The sequence below is a fragment of the Ranitomeya variabilis genome, chromosome 2 (genome assembly GCF_051348905.1).
Source record: "Ranitomeya variabilis isolate aRanVar5 chromosome 2, aRanVar5.hap1, whole genome shotgun sequence".
Taxonomy (NCBI): domain Eukaryota; kingdom Metazoa; phylum Chordata; class Amphibia; order Anura; family Dendrobatidae; genus Ranitomeya; species Ranitomeya variabilis.
Window position 1 is genome coordinate 391,003,859 of NC_135233.1, and position 16,549 is coordinate 391,020,407.

Consider the following 16,549-nt stretch of genomic DNA (forward strand, 5'->3'; position numbering starts at 1 on the left):
GCTTCTCTGTCCTCATCTACATCCATAGACATTAATATGGAGAAAGTATGTGCCCCTTCCTACGCTGGACGTTATACACCGGCAGGGTAATGCGACTTTCTCCACGCACTGCACTCGCCGCCTCCATATGTCTCACATTCGGATCTGTACCTGCTGCTGATGATTCTTTTCCCGTAAAGAAGCCAAAATGGTCTCATATTCCTTTATCTGCTTGTCCTTAAAAGTCAAGTCCCTCTCCAGATTTTTCTTATCAATTTCTAATTTCTGCAGGAGAAAGACTGAAATCAATCACTTTATTCATTGCCTCTAAATATTAAGGGTTGAAAAGGGGCGTGGCCAAGGAGTAGTAACACGGGTGTCTAGACAAAAAGGCGTGGCTAGTAACATTGTAACACACGGGTCATCTAGACAAGGAGGCGTGGCAGGTAACATTGTAACACATGGGTCAATGGCTGATTAATGATGGTACACGAGGCTTGTTATCCGTGACCACAGTAGAGTATATGTGCAGTAGTGAAAGTAAAATCATGGCCACAAAGTATTTACCCTTCTGTTTCCCATTCATTCCAGTGAATCTTACATTTAAATCATTCTGTAAATGCCCCAGGTCATCCCGCAGACTGCTGAACGTGGATAAGACCAGTCTCATCGACTTATCTGAAGTTTGTCGCATCTGGGGGGAGAGATAAAAAAAGAAATCAATATATAGCACCCACAAGGGGAGGTGATAATATACAGCACCCATATAAGGAGTATGACAATATACAGCGCCCATATAAGGAGATATGATAATATACAGCGCCCATATAAGGAGATGTGATAATATACAGCGCCCATATAAGGAGTATGACAATATACAGAGCCCATATAAGGAGATGTGATAATATACAGCGTCCATATAAGGAGATGTGATAGTATACAGCGTCCATATAAGGAGATGTGATAATATACAGCGTCCATATAAGGAGATGTGATAGTATACAGCGCCCATATGAGGAGATGTGATAATATACAGGGTCCATATAAGGAGATGTGATAACATACAGCGCCCATATAAGGAGATGTGATAATATACAGCGCCCATATGAGGAGATGTGATAGTATACAGCGTCCATATAAGAAGTGGTGATCAGTCGGCCTTGTCTGACCTGGAGGAGGTAGCGGATTTGCTGCTTGGTGAGTTCGGAGACTCCTTTGGGGATCAGCGATTCAATATCTTCTGACTTTAGAGAAAGGAAAGCATGATAATAACAGTAAGTGTCTATAATGACGATGATACACTGTAACAAGCCCTCAGCTGTGAGATGTTCTCATCCAGGATAAGGTTTTAGTTACTGAATATAAACAAGCAGACAATGCGATATAAGGACCCAGAGGCTGCAGACTGACAGAAGCTGGTCCGTGCCGTTACTTTGTGTCAGCCGTTGTCAGGAGCTGCTCATGGACTTACCTGATATTCCGAGTCTGACGGTTTCCTGAGAAAAGAAGGAAAACAGTTGCATTAGAAAATCTCCAGATCGCCTGAAATAACGTGCGTCGGAGCAGACGTTACCTGGCGCCAATCTTCTCCACATGAGTCATCAGACAGCCGTACAGATCATTGTTCTTCCTGCTCAACTCGGCCAAGAGTTCGCCGAAGTAACGGGCGTCCAGCTGCTCCGGGCCCGAACTGCTGCGGCGCTGCAACCACACAAGGAGGAATGGCCTCAGTGCTACAGACCGGAGGGAGCAGAAGTCATCACACGGGAGAAATCCACTGCCAAAAACTCACTGTCAGCTGTGCATGTAATGTGATTAATGACTTATTATCAAAGGTTCCTCAGTGACCAGGTAGGATCATTGGCCCCGGTAGCCCCATTACCAGCGCAGGGTGTGGTGGGGGCTGGCTGACTGGCTCATTAGAATAGTCCAGCCAGTACATTGGTCATGACAGGGAAGGGGCTGACCTTGTTATTTCATTGAGACAGTCAGCCAGCCCCCTTCATACACAGCTCTGATGATCACTCGGGAAACACTAATAGCGTGAAAATAAAGCTATATTAGTAAGGTCCTTATACTTGCATCATGATCACACCTAGCAGTGAGCCTTGTACTGGACTGGGCTATTTCAAGATGTGGTCTTCCATTTAAATAAAAAAAACATGGCTGCCTTCTTCCACAATCAGCGCCTCTCTGGCCTGCAGGTTGTTCGCAGTATTACAACTCCGCCCCACAGACTTCACTGACACAATAATCCAAGGCAGAAACTCCACGTACGGATTCGTCCCTCAGCAGATACCGTAACAAAGTATCAGAATTACAGCTCTACCATTGAACGGTCCATGTGTCAGTCTACACTGACCAGTTCTGGTTCTGTCCATGAAGTAGGAGGCTCAGGATGAAAAAAAACAAAACACAAGTCCCCACAGAATAGGAAGACACTCCTATATGTAATTGTAAGCGGACAAAGAAACAGTCCGTGCCATCCCGGTCTGAAAAAGCTGATAACAGGGAACAATAGATTGTTTTACTACATATACAAAACTAATGGAGGTAAGATGCCGGCTCTGGGTCCGTGTAAGATTAACCCCCGCGTGCAGCTTGTAGTCCTCGTAGAATAAAAGGTGACAAATAGATGATTCCATACAGAAAAACTGTAACAAAATGCAATGAAAGCGGAAAAAACAGCCGGAGAGCTTGGTGTCAGGAACCATTTCGCCCGCGTCTGGCGGTGCACTGACTTCTCGGCGGCCGCACCTTCCTTCTGGTTGGGACTTGTTCATACAGAAGAAAACGACTTCATGGGAACTTAAATGGTTAATGAAGATTTCATCCGAAAGACCCTGGGGCTCCTCGATGGAGGGGTCTCCACCTGACAACACTTAGTGGATCTCCAACGTATCAATAGAATAAAGGACCCGGGTCTGACCTGCAAATAAAGCTGCGGCCACTGTCTGATAGACTTGATGTAGCAATCGGTCAACAGTATCAAGATCCCTTCTTGATTGTCATTGTTGTATTAGAACCCGTCCTGTCGTCATACTTCCTGGGATTTAGGAGTTTGTTACAATGTATCGCTGGAGACCATCAACTACACTGGATACAACAGCTACATGGATCTAATATATATTCAGCAAAGCGTCCATATAAGTTTGATTTCAGTATATCTTCATATGCCATACATTCTCTCCTTAACACAAGGAGGGCGAAGGCTCTGTTCACACATACAGTAGTTTTCATTTTAAGACCATAAAACATTCCAGGATCATTTCAATGGGAACAGAAGCTGCTAGCAGTTTTTGAGCCAGAACAAAAAGTCTGCAAAATGATATTATATGGCAAAAAAAAAAAAAAAGACAGATAGCATTGAAGTCTATGGGAAATGGATCACACCCGGTGGATCATTGGTACTTTATATCACGGTTCTCGCTGTGTTGCTCTGTGGGTGAGGTGCGGTGCAGCAGCCATGGTGCTTTATATCACGGTTCTCGCTGTGTTGCACTGTGGGTGAGGTGCGGTGCAGCAGCCATGGTGCTTTATATCACGGTTCTCGCTGTGTTGCACTGTGGGTGAGGTGCGGTGCAGCAGCCGTGGTGCTTTATGTCACGGTTCTCGCTGTGTTGCACTGTGGGTGAGGTGCGGTGCAGCAGCCGTGGTGCTTTAAATCACGGTTCTCGCTGTGTTGCACTGTGGGTGAGGTGCGGTGCAGCAGCCGTGATGCTTTATATCACGGTTCTCGCTGTGTTGCACTGTGGGTGAGGTGCGGTGCAGCAGCCGTGGTGCTTTAAATCACGGTTCTCGCTGTGTTACACTGTGGGTGAGGTGCGGTGCAGCAGCCGTGGTGCTTTATATCACGGTTCTCGCTGTGTTGCACTGTGGGTGAGGTGCGGTGCAGCAGCCGTGGTGCTTTATATCACGGTTCTCGCTGTGTTGCACTGTGGGTGAGGTGCGGTGCAGCAGCCGTGATGCTTTATATCACGGTTCTCGCTGTGTTGCACTGTGGGTGAGGTGCGGTGCAGCAGCCGTGGTGCTTTATATCACGGTTCTCGCTGTGTTACACTGTGGGTGAGGTGCGGTGCAGCAGCCGTGGTGCTTTATATCACGGTTCTCGCTGTGTTGCACTGTGGGTGAGGTGCGGTGCAGCAGCCGTGGTGCTTTATATCACGGTTCTCGCTGTGTTGCACTGTGGGTGAGGTGCGGTGCAGCAGCCGTGGTGCTTTATATCACGGTTCTCGCTGTGTTGCACTGTGGGTGAGGTGCGGTGCAGCAGCCGTGGTGCTTTATATCACGGTTCTCGCTGTGTTGCACTGTGGGTGAGGTGCGGTGCAGCAGCTGTGGTGCTTTATGTCATGGTTCTCGCTGTGTTACAATGGCTGCTGCACCGCACCTCACCCACAGTGTAACACAGCGAGAACCGTGATATAAAGCACCACGGCTGCTGCACCGCACCTCACCTACAGAGCAACACAGCGAGAACCATGATATAAAGCACCACGGCTGCTGCACCGCACCTCACCCACAGTGTAACACAGCGAGAACCGTGATATAAAGCACCACGGCTGCTGCACCGCACCTCACCTACAGAGCAACACAGCGAGAACCATGATATAAAGGACCACAGCTGCTGCACCGCACCTCCCCCACAATGTAACACAGCGAGAACCGTGATATAAAGCACAATGGCTGCTTCACCGCACCTCACCCACAGTGTGCTTTATATCACGGTTCTCGCTGTGTTACATTGTGGTTGAGGTGCGGTGCAGCAGCCGTGGTGCTTTATATCACGGTTCTCGCTGTGTTACACTGTAGGTGAGGTGCAGTGCAGTAGCCATTGTGCTTTATATCACGGTTCTCGCTGTGTTGCTCTGTGGGTGAGGCGCGGTGCAGCAGCCGTGGTGCTTTATATCACGGTTCTCACTGTGTTACACTGTGGGTGAGGTGCCGTGCAGCAGTCGTGGTGCTTTACACCATGATTCTTGCTGTGTTACACTGTGGGTGAGGTGCGGTGCAGCAGCAGTGGTGCTTTAGATCACGGTTCTCGCTGTGTTGCTCTGTGGGTGAGGCGCGGTGCAGCAGCCGTGGTGCTTTATATCACGGTTCTCGCTGTGCTGCACTGTGGGTGAGGTGCGGTGCAGCAGCCGTGGTGCTTTATATCATGGTTCTCGCTGTGTTGCTCTGTGGGTGAGGTGCGGTGCACCAGCGGTGGTGCTTTATATCACGGTTCTCGCTGTGTTACATTGTGGGGGAGGCGCGGTGCAGCAGCCGTGGTGCTTTATATCACGGTTCTCGCTGTGTTGCTCTGTGGGTGAGGTGCGGTGCAGCAGCCGTGGTGCTTTATATCACGGTTCTCGCCGTGTTGCTCTGTGGGTGAGGTGCGGTGCAGCAGCCGTGGTGCTTTACACCATGATTCTCGCTGTGTTACACTGTGGGTGAGGTGCGGCGCAGCAGTTGTGGTGCTTTACACCACGATTCTCGCTGTGTTAATGACACTGTGGGTGAGATGCGGTGCAGCAGCCGTGGTGCTTTATATCATGGTTCTCGCTGTGTTGCTCTGTAGGTGAGGTGCGGTGCAGCAGCTGTGGTGCTTTATACCACGGTTCTCGCTGTGTTACACTGTGGGTGAGGTGCGGTGCAGCAGCCATTGTGCTTTATATCACGGTTCTCGCTGTGTTGCTCTGTGGGTGAGGTGCGGTGCAGCAGCCGTGGTGCTTTATATCACGGTTCTCGCTGTGTTGCTCTGTGGGTGAGGTGCGGTGCAGCAGCCGTGGTGCTTTACACCATGATTCTCGCTGTGTTACACTGTGGGTGAGGTGCGGCGCAGCAGTTGTGGTGCTTTACACCACGATTCTCGCTGTGTTAATTACACTGTGGGTGAGGTGCGGTGCAGCAGCCGTGGTGCTTTATATCATGGTTCTCGCTGTGTTGCTCTGTAGGTGAGGTGCGGTGCAGCAGCTGTGCTGCTTTAAATCACGGTTCTCGCTGTGTTACACTGTGGGTGAGGCGCGGTGCAGCAGCTGTGGTGCTTTATATCACGGTTCTCGCTGTGTTGCTCTGTGGGTGAGGTGCGGTGCAGCAGTCGTGGTGCTTTACACCATGATTCTCGCTGTGTTACACTGTGGGTGAGGTGCGGTGCAGCAGTCGTGGTGCTTTACACCATGATTCTCGCTGTGTTACACTGTGGGTGAGGTGCGGTGCAGCAGCCGTGGTGCTTTACACCATGATTCTCGCTGTGTTACACTGTGGGTGAGGTGCGGCGCAGCAGTTGTGGTGCTTTACACCACGATTCTCGCTGTGTTAATTACACTGTGGGTGAGATGCGGTGCAGCAGCCGTGGTGCTTTATATCATGGTTCTCGCTGTGTTGCTCTGTAGGTGAGGTGCGGTGCAGCAGCCGTGGTGCTTTATATCACGGTTCTCGCTGTGTTACACTGTGGGTGAGGCGCGGTGCAGCAGCTGTGGTGCTTTATATCACGGTTCTCGCTGTGTTGCTCTGTGGGTGAGGTGCGGTGCAGTGCAGCAGTCGTGGTGCTTTACACCATGATTCTCGCTGTGTTACACTGTGGGTGAGGTGCGGTGCAGCAGTCGTGGTGCTTTACACCATGATTCTCGCTGTGTTACACTGTGGGTGAGGTGCGGTGCAGCAGTTGTGGTGCTTTATATCACGGTTCTCGCTATGTTAATTACACTGTGGGTGAGGTGCGGTGCAGCAGTCGTGGTGCTTTACACCATGATTCTCGCTGTGTTACACTGTGGGTGAGGTGCGGTGCAGCAGTTGTGGTGCTTTATATCACGGTTCTCGCTATGTTAATTACACTGTGGGTGAGGTGCGGTGCAGCAGCTGTGGTGCTTTATACCACGGTTCTCGCTGTGTTACACTGTGGGTGAGGTGCGGTGCAGCAGCCATTGTGCTTTATATCACGGTTCTCGCTGTGTTACACTGTGGGTGAGGTGCGGTGCAGCAGCCGTGGTGCTTTACACCACGATTCCTGCTACGTTGCACTGAACTGGATTTTTTTTTATATCGGAGCCAGGATAATCCTTGTTGGACACAAACAGATCATTATGTCTGGGAATAAAAGCAGGATGATACAATATCTGCTCTGCGGAGCGGATCTGCTACAGATCACAGGACTCGCTGAATGCACAATCACCAGGACAAATCCACAGAGCGGTGACTGTGCAGCTACCAGGAGGAGGTAAAGAGGCGCAGCCGCAGCAAGATCTGGCACGCGGACAGAACACATTCCTCATAGGATTCATCACTGAGGTCCCATCATTACTTCACTGCCTGGACTAAACAGCCAAGTCCAGAAACTGCAGAGCCAGGAGCAATGCTCTGCAAGGCACCCATGTCATGCCCCCCAGGTGCCTGGCAATTTTACCTCTGGCAATGAAGGTGGATTTTACAATACAGACTCACGATTCTCTGTGTCGTACCTGTTCGATGCTCTGCACCGACGACACCTTCTGAATATTCTGCTCAGATATCACCTCCTGTATGGACAAAAACAACCACAGGTTAAGAGGATGAAACACTGTCCCCGAACAACCTTCATTTTATTTCATATTAAATCTAAGAATAAAATAATGGAATCATATAATATGTTATGGAAGAGCAATAAAAAGCAAATGGCCCAATATAAATATGTAATAACAAAGGATAAAAACCTTTTATAGTGCAGATGATAAAGCGTGATGCCAACAAAAATGACCCCCAAACACTGTAAGACACCCCCACAGTATGATGATCCTACTGTACTCACCTCCCCCTCAACCATCCTGGCAAAGTATGGTAACCCCAACAAAACATACTATGATCCCCCAACTGTGACCCCCACACAGTACGATTCCCCAACTGTAATCCTAACATAGCCCTCTGCACAGTATAATGCACCCCATATAGCCCTCCATACAGTATAATGCACCCCACATAGCCCTCCACACAGTATAATGCACCCCACATAGCCCTCCACACAGTATAAGGCACCCCACACAGTCCTCCACACAGTATAATGAACCTTACATAGAGCTCCATAAAGTAAAATGGACCTCACATAAGCCTCCACACAGTATAATGGACCCCACATAGGCCTCCACACAGTATAATGGACCCCACATAGCCCTCCACACAGTATAATGGACCCCACATAGTCCTCCACATAGTATAATGGACCTCACATAGGCCTCAACACAGTATAATGCACCCCACAGTCCTCCACACAGTATAATGGACCCCACATAATGCTCTTTACAGTACAATGGCCCCACATAGAGCTGCATACAGTACAATGGCCCAGCACAGTCCTCCATACAGTATAATGGACCTCACATAAGCCTCCACACAGAATAATGGACCCCACATATTCCTCCACGCAGTATAATGGACCTCATATAGGCATCCACACAGTATAATGGACCCCACATAGCCCTCCACACAGTATAATGGATCCCACATATTTCTCCATGCAGTATAATGGACTCTCCACACAGTATAATGCACCTCACATAGCCCTCCACACAGTATAATGCACCTCACATCCTCCACACAGTATAATGGATCCCACATATTCCTCCACGCATTATAATGAACTCTACATAGCCCTCCACACAGTATAATGGACCTCACATAGGCCTCCAAACAGTATAATGCACCCCACATATTCCTCCACGCAGTATAATGAACTCTACATAGCCCTCCATACAGTATAATGGACCTCACATAGCCCTCCACACAGTATAATGCACTCCACATCCTCCATACAGTATAATAGACCCTCACATAGCCCTCCACGCAGTATAATGGACCCCACATAGCCCTCCACGCAGTATAATGGATCCCACATAGCCCTCCACGCAGTATAATGCACCCCACATATTCCTCCACGCAGTATAATGGACTCTACATAGCCCTCCACACAGTATAATGAACCTCACATAGGCCTCCACACAGTAGAATGCACTCCACATCCTCCATACAGTATAATAGACCCTCACATAGCCCTCCACACAGTATAATGGACCCCACATAGCCCTCCACACAGTATAATGGATCCCACATAGCCCTCCACGCAGTATAATGCACCCCACATATTCCTCCACACAGTATAATGGACCTCACATAGCCCTCCACACAGTATAATTGACCCTACACAGCCCTCCATACAGTATAATGGCCACACAAAAGAAAAACAGAAAAACTGTTCTCCTCGTTTCCCCGCTGCTCCAGTCTCTTCAGCACATCTCGTGATCCTTTGCACTGCCCGGCACAGCGGGTGTGTTGTAATGACGTCATTGCGCACACTGCACTGAGACCTCAGAGGTAGGTAGAGGGACAGTGATGGCGGAGGGAGCGTCAGAGGATGGCATCCCTACTCCATCATTGCTTTCAACTGTACCAAGATGTCCACACAGTGTAAAGTGTGATGGCGGGCAGGAGGCCGGCTCACCATTGCGGGGCCAAAAATACTCATCCTTTGTCTCGTGGGAAAGAATATGACATGTGTGCCCTACATGAAGGCAGGGGGCGCCACTCACCTCTGAAGACTGGATGGAGACCTTCTTCTGGTTCTGATTGCTCTCAATCACTTGGTCGTTAACCGAAGAGACGCTCGTCCCTCTAATCATCTGCGTCTGCCGCTCCTGGGAAGGAAAGGGAACCAGTTTAAGCAACACCATGGAATTCCTGACTAATACTCCAATGGGGACGGTGTGTGTTATGTGCAGATTTCGGACTACCGAAACTTTACTATCCAATATAGCGGGATTCTCCAGCATTCTCTGGATTGTCGATGCTCCTAATTACGTGCAGATTCCGGTAAATCGGAAATTCACAATACAATGGGTGTCTCTCGGCATCCTCCGGATTATTGATTATTATTGGGGAAGTGTGTGCACTACGAGCAGATTCAGGACTATCGGAACTTTACTATCCATTATAGTGGGATTCTCCAGCATTCTCCGGATTGTCGATGCTCTTAATTATGTGCAGATTCCAGTAAATCAGAAATTCACATTATAGCTCTCGGCATCCTCCGGATTATTGATACTCCTATTGGGAGAAGTGTGTGCTCTACGAGCAGATTTCGGACTATCGGACCTTCCTGCCCCCATACAGCACGAGCTCATCTCTGTCTGTGTCTGGGTGTATTTCTCATTAGTTACTGGCAGCGTGAGCTATCACTCTCATCATCAGTGCAGACACCTCACATAATAAGTATTCACGCCCCCGGTGATGAGTGACAGAGCGGCTCAACCCGAGGATCTTGGCAGGAACCTTGGGAAATCTTAATTACGAGGCCGATTACAGAAGGAGCTTTGTGCTGGGAGAGGATCCGCCTGCAGGAGCTGCGCCTCCATCACCTGGTGCCCGCACTCCCCCAGGACCTGACTCACACCGCCTCGCATTATACTCATCCCTTACCTGTCATTCACTGCAAGAAACCAATCTGCTGGAACCCGGAAGGTCCAGAGTAATCGACAGGGGCCCTAGGAGGCAGGGGCCCAGCAAGCAGCTGTGTGACCCAAAGGCAGAGCTGTGTAGTCATCATCCGCTGCCTCATATTACAGGCTGATTAAATCCCTCAACATTGTCAAATTGTGCACCGAGAAGATGAATTCTGACAATTTCGTCCTGCTCACAGCTGAGGGTGCGTTACAATGTCACCCAGTCCTATGAGATGAGCAGCCTGTACCCCAAGGGACACATTGTATAAACCCTCATCAGGACTGGCGACATTTCTGCGGCTGCCGGTGTTAACATAATGATATAAATCAGGGCGTGAATATTCACTGACAGCAAGCAGAGATGTTAGGGGTTGTGGCGCTGAAGCCCAAGTCTCTCACAGAGCTGGAGAATTGCTTTATACCTTCAATGGTTAGGAAGACGACAGGGTCTTTAACGAATGAAGGACAGAGCGTGCCGCCACCTGGCGTCCGCCCCGTCACTCACCTCCGGGCTCCCCATCTCCACTCTTCGGATGGTTTTCTCATAGATGACATTGTTGGACGGGATGTAGTTCACTCCTGACACGTAGTTCTAAAGAAATCACAAAGAAAACTAAAAATCCACATCGCACGTACAGATGATACATGAGTCAACAGTGCAAAACTCAAAGCGGCCGCCGATGGATAAAATAAATGTCCAAACTCACGAGCGGAAACAGGTCAATAGGCCAAAGACGGAAGGACAAGACTGCGACCTCCAAGGAATAGCAGATTTACATGGGACTTCTCTCAATACTCAGCTCTGGTGCAGTGAGGGGTTGTATTTCACTGATTGCAAGGAACGGACAGACTGACGTTTATATGAGGATGTTTCTATAGACTCATTGTCGGCCGTCACTTTAACACTTTTGGTGCTGTATTGTATAAAAGGCAACAAGGACAATCGCAGAACTGACTCCCGATGACGACGGTCGTTGTGTTTATAAAGACATGATGAAAGCAGCAGAGTTACACAGAGCGACATCTTCTACTGGGATGTTCTAGGCCACTTGTATCAACCCCAAACACCTATATAATCGACTGCAGCAACACAATGTCTGTCCCTAATCCCCTGCACAACTCGGGAACATCGCTGCGTTACAGTTTATTGTACGTGATCACAGTGTAGTCAGCGACACAACCGTTCTCCACCGACATAAATAATTCAGTCACTCACCTGCTCCGGGTTCTGCACTATGTATCTGCGCACTGTCTCATGGGGATATGTCTGGATCTCCTGAAAACAGGTAAAAATATGATTAACTACAAAATATCAAGAATACAGACCCTTCACAACAGATAGAAATATAACGAGGGGCAGTATTATAGTAGTTACATTCTTGTACATGGGGCAGTATTATAGTTACATTCTTGTACATGGGGCAGTATTATAGTAGTTACATTCTTGTACATGGGGCAGTATTATAGTAGTTATATTCTTGTACATAGGGGCAGTATTATAGCACTTATATTCTTGTACATAGGGGGCAGTATTATAGTAGTTATATTCATGTACATAGGAGCAGTATTATAGTAGCTATATTCTTGTACATAGGGAGCAGTATTATAATACCGTAGTTATATTCTTGTACATGGGGCAGTATTATAGTAGTTACATTCTTGTACATGGGGCAGTATTATAGTAGTTATATTCTTGTATATAGGGGCAGTATTATAGTAGTTATATTCTTGTACATAGGAGCAGTATTATAGTAGTTACATTCTTGCACATAGGGGCAGTATTATAGTAGTTACATTCTTGTACATGGGGCAGTATTATAGTAGTTATATTCTTGTATATAGGGGCAGTATTATAGTAGTTATATTCTTGTACATAGGAGCAGTATTATAGTAGTTACATTCTTGTACATAGGGGCAGTATTATAGTAGTTACATTCTTGTACATGGGGCAGTATTATAGTAGTTACATTCTTGTACATGGGGCAGTATTATAGTAGTTATATTCTTGTATATAGGGGCAGTACTATAGTAGTTATATTCTTGTACATAGGGGCAGTATTATAGTAGTTATATTCTTGTACATAGGGGCAGTATTATAGTAGTTATATTCATGTACATAGGAGCAGTATTATAGTAGCTATATTCTTGTACATAGGGAGCAGTATTATAATACCGTAGTTATATTCTTGTACATAGGAGCAGTATTATAGTAGTTATATTCTTGTACATAGGGGCAGTATTATCTACTATATTATTGTCTAAGGGTCATTTCCGTCTGTCTGTCCGCAACTTCCGTAACGGTTATTCATTAGCTGATTGGTCTCACCAGCTGCCTGTCATGGCTGCCGCGACCAATCAGCGATGGGCACAGTCCAATTAGTCCCTCCCTACTCCCCTGCAGTCAGTGCCGGCCGGCCGCTCCATACTCCCCGCAGTCACGGCTCACACAGGGTTAATGCCAGCGGTAACGGACCGCGTTATGCCGCGGGTAACTCACTCCGTTACCGCCGCTATTAACCCTGTGTGACCAAGTTTTTACTATTGACGCTGCCTATGCATCGTCAATAGTAAAAGGATCTAATGTTAAAAATAATAATAAAAAAATAAAAAAAGTCATTGTATACTCACCTTCCGCTGCCTTTCCCGCTCCTCGCCACCCTCCGGTAAAAGCTCTGTGCAAGCGTCAGGTTCCGGTGCCAATTATCGTATGGCAGAAGGACCTGCCATGACGTCACGGTCATGTCATCAGTCATCACAGGCCCTGCACGCCTGCGCGAGCAGGACCTGTCATGACGTCACGGTCATGTGACCGCGACGTCATCACACCCTGGGACCGGAAGCTGCCGCTTGTACCGCGCACAGGCGACAGAACTGCAAGTATGGTGAGTATGTTAGAACTACAAGGGGCCCTCGGATCGGAAGGTGAGTATGTTTATTTTTTATTTTTTAACCTGTGACATACGTGGCTGGGCAATCTACTACGTAGCTAGGCAATATACTATGTGACTGGCCAATATACTACGTGGCTCTGTGCTGTATACTACATCGCTGTGCAATATACTACGTGGCTCTGTGCTGTATACTACGTCACTGGGCAATATACTACATCGCTGGGCAATATACTACATGGCAGGGCAATATACTACGTGGCTCTGTGCTGTATACTACGTCGCTGTGCAATATACTACGTGGCTCTGTGCTGTATACTACGTCGCTGTGCAATATACTACGTCACTGGGCAATATAGTACGTGGCTGGGCAATATACTACATAGCTGGGCAATATACTATGTGACTGGCCAATATACTACGTGGCTCTGTGCTGTATACTACATCGCTGTGCAATATACTACGTCACTGAACAATATACTACGTGGCTCTGTGCTGTATACTACGTCACTGGGCAATATACTACGTCACTGGGCAATATACTACATAGCTGGGCAATATACTACGTGGCTGGGCTATATACTACATCACTGGGCCACGTCACTGGGCAATATGCTACGTCACTGGGCAATATACTACGTGGCTCTGTGCTGTATACTACGTGGCTGGGCTATATACTACGTGGGCTGTGCAATATACTACGTGGACATGCATATTCTAGAATACCCGATGCGTTAGAATCGGGCCACCATCTAGTAGTTATATTCTTGTACATAGTGACACTATTATAGTAGTTGCATTCTTGTACATAGAGGCAGTATTATACAGTCTTATACAGGGCAACATCTTCTACTGGGATGTTCTAGGCCATTTATATCAACTCTCACCACCTACTTAATTGGATGCAGTGACACATATGTCTCTAAACCTCCTGTCACGAAATCAGTAACATTGATAAGTTTCAGAGAAAATTATTCTACGTGATCTCAGTATAGACAGTGACAAATCTTCCCTAACTACATAAATAATTCAGTCACTCACCTGCTCTGGATTCTGCACTATGTATCTACGCACTGTCTCCTGGGGATATGTCTGGATCTCCTGAAAACAGGGGTAAAAATACAATTAACTACAAAGTATCCAGTATAGAGACACAAAACTACAGATCCTTCACAACAGATACCAATATAACAAGGGGGCAGTATTATAGTAGTTATATTCTTGTACATAGGGGCAGTATTATAGTAGTTATATTCTTGTACATAAGGGGCAGTATTATAGTAGTTATATTCTTCTACATAGGAGCAGTATTATACTAGTTATATTCTTCTACATAGGAGCAGTATTATAGTAGTTATATTCTTGTACATAGGAGCGGTATTATAGTAGTTATATTCTTGTACATAGGAGCAGTATTATAGTAGTTATATTCTTGTACATAGGGAGCAGTATTATAGTAGTTATATTCTTGTACATAGAGGGCAGTATTATAGTAGTTATATTCTTGTACATAGGAGGCAGTATTATAGTAGTTATATTCTTGTACATAGGGAGCAGTATTATAGTAGTTATATTCTTGTACATAGAGGGCAGTATTATAGTAGTTATATTCTTGTACATAGGAGGCAGTATTATAGTAGTTATATTCTTGTACAAAGGAGCAGTATTATAGTAGTTATATTCTTGTACATAGGAGCAGTATTATAGTAGTCATATTCTTGTTCATAGGGGCAGTATTATAGTAGTTATATTCTTGTACATAGGAGCAGTATTATAGTAGTTATATTCTTGTACATAGGGAGCAGTATTATAGTAGTTATATTCTTGTACATAGAGGGCAGTATTATAGTAGTTATATTCTTGTACATAGGAGGCAGTATTATAGTAGTTATATTCTTGTACAAAGGAGCAGTATTATAGTAGTTATATTCTTGTACATAGGGGGCAGTATTATAGTAGTTATATTCTTGTACATAGGGGCAGTATTATAGTAGTTATATTCTTGTACATAGGGGCAGTATTATAGTAGTTATATTCTTGTATATAGGGGCAGTATTATAGTAGTTATATTCTTGTACAAAGGAGCAGTATTATAGTAGTTATATTCTTGTACATAGGAGCAGTATTATAGTAGTCATATTCTTGTTCATAGGGGCAGTATTATAGTAGTTATATTCTTGTACATAGGTAGCAGTATTATAGTAGTTATATTCTTGTGTATAGGGGAAGTATTATAGTAGTTATATTCTTGTACATAGTGGGCAGTATTATAGTAGCTATATTCTTGTACATAGGGAGCAGTATTATAGTAGTTATATTCTTGGACATAGGGGCAGTATTATCTATTATTTTATTGTCTAAGGGTCACTTCAGTCTGTCTGTCTGCAATTTCCGTAACGGTTATTCATTAGCTGATTGGTCTCGCCAGCTGCCTGCCATGGCTGCCGCGACCAATCAGCGACGGGCACAGTCCAATTAGTCCCTCCCTACTCCCCTGCAGTCAGTGCCGCCCGGCCGCTCCATACTCCCCGCAGTCACGGCTCACACAGGGTTAATGCCAGCGGTAACGGACCGCGTTATGCCGCGGGTAACTCACTCCGTTACCGCCGCTATTAACCCTGTGTGACCAAGTTTTTACTATTGACGCTGCCTATGCAGCGTCAATAGTAAAAGGATCTAATGTTAAAAATAATAATAGAAAAATCATTGTATACTCACCTTCCGATGCCTTTCCCGCTCCTCGCCACCCTCCGGTAACCGCTCTGTACAAGCGTCAGGTTCCGGTACCAATTATCGTATGGCAGAAGGACCTGCCATGACGTCACGGTCATGTGACCGCGATGTCATCACACCCTGGGACCGGAAGCTGCCGCCTGTACCGCGCACAGGCGACAGAACTACAAGTATGGTGAGTATGTTAGAACTACAAGGGGCCCTCGGATCGGAAGGCGAGTATGTTTATTTTTTTATTCTTTAACCTGTGACATACGTGGCTGGGCAATCTACTACGTAGCTAGGTAATATACTACGTGGCTCTGTGCAATATACTACGTGGCTCTGTGCTGTATACTACGTGGCTGGGCTATACACTACGTGGCTGGGCTATACACTACGTGGCTGGGCTATACACTACGTGGCTGGGCTATACACTACGTGGCTGGGCTATACACTACGTGGCTGGGCTATACACTACGTGGCTGGGCTATACACTACGTGGCTGGGCTATACACTACGTGGCTG

The 16,549-nt window shown here is 46.7% G+C and overlaps 1 protein-coding gene across 9 annotated transcripts in view; it reads right to left on the reverse strand.

Moving 5' to 3' along the window:
* The window catches only part of POF1B (POF1B actin binding protein), an 84,584-nt gene that overhangs the window by 34,883 nt on the left and 33,152 nt on the right, over positions 1 to 16,549 (reverse strand). For 7 of the 9 annotated variants that reach the window (XM_077286484.1, XM_077286491.1, XM_077286486.1 and 4 more), the window contains 10 exons: positions 14,351 to 14,410; positions 11,638 to 11,697; positions 10,927 to 11,013; positions 9,513 to 9,617; positions 7,416 to 7,472; positions 1,553 to 1,680; positions 1,451 to 1,475; positions 1,149 to 1,223; positions 581 to 673; positions 151 to 264 (listed from right to left, as the gene is read on the reverse strand). In XM_077286484.1, the coding sequence (XP_077142599.1) occupies positions 151 to 264; positions 581 to 673; positions 1,149 to 1,223; positions 1,451 to 1,475; positions 1,553 to 1,680; positions 7,416 to 7,472; positions 9,513 to 9,617; positions 10,927 to 11,013; positions 11,638 to 11,697; positions 14,351 to 14,410 (804 nt within the window). The remainder of the gene's footprint in view (positions 1 to 150; positions 265 to 580; positions 674 to 1,148; positions 1,224 to 1,450; positions 1,476 to 1,552; positions 1,681 to 7,415; positions 7,473 to 9,512; positions 9,618 to 10,926; positions 11,014 to 11,637; positions 11,698 to 14,350; positions 14,411 to 16,549) is intronic. The other 2 variants (XM_077286490.1, XM_077286489.1) reach the window with 2 other exon arrangements.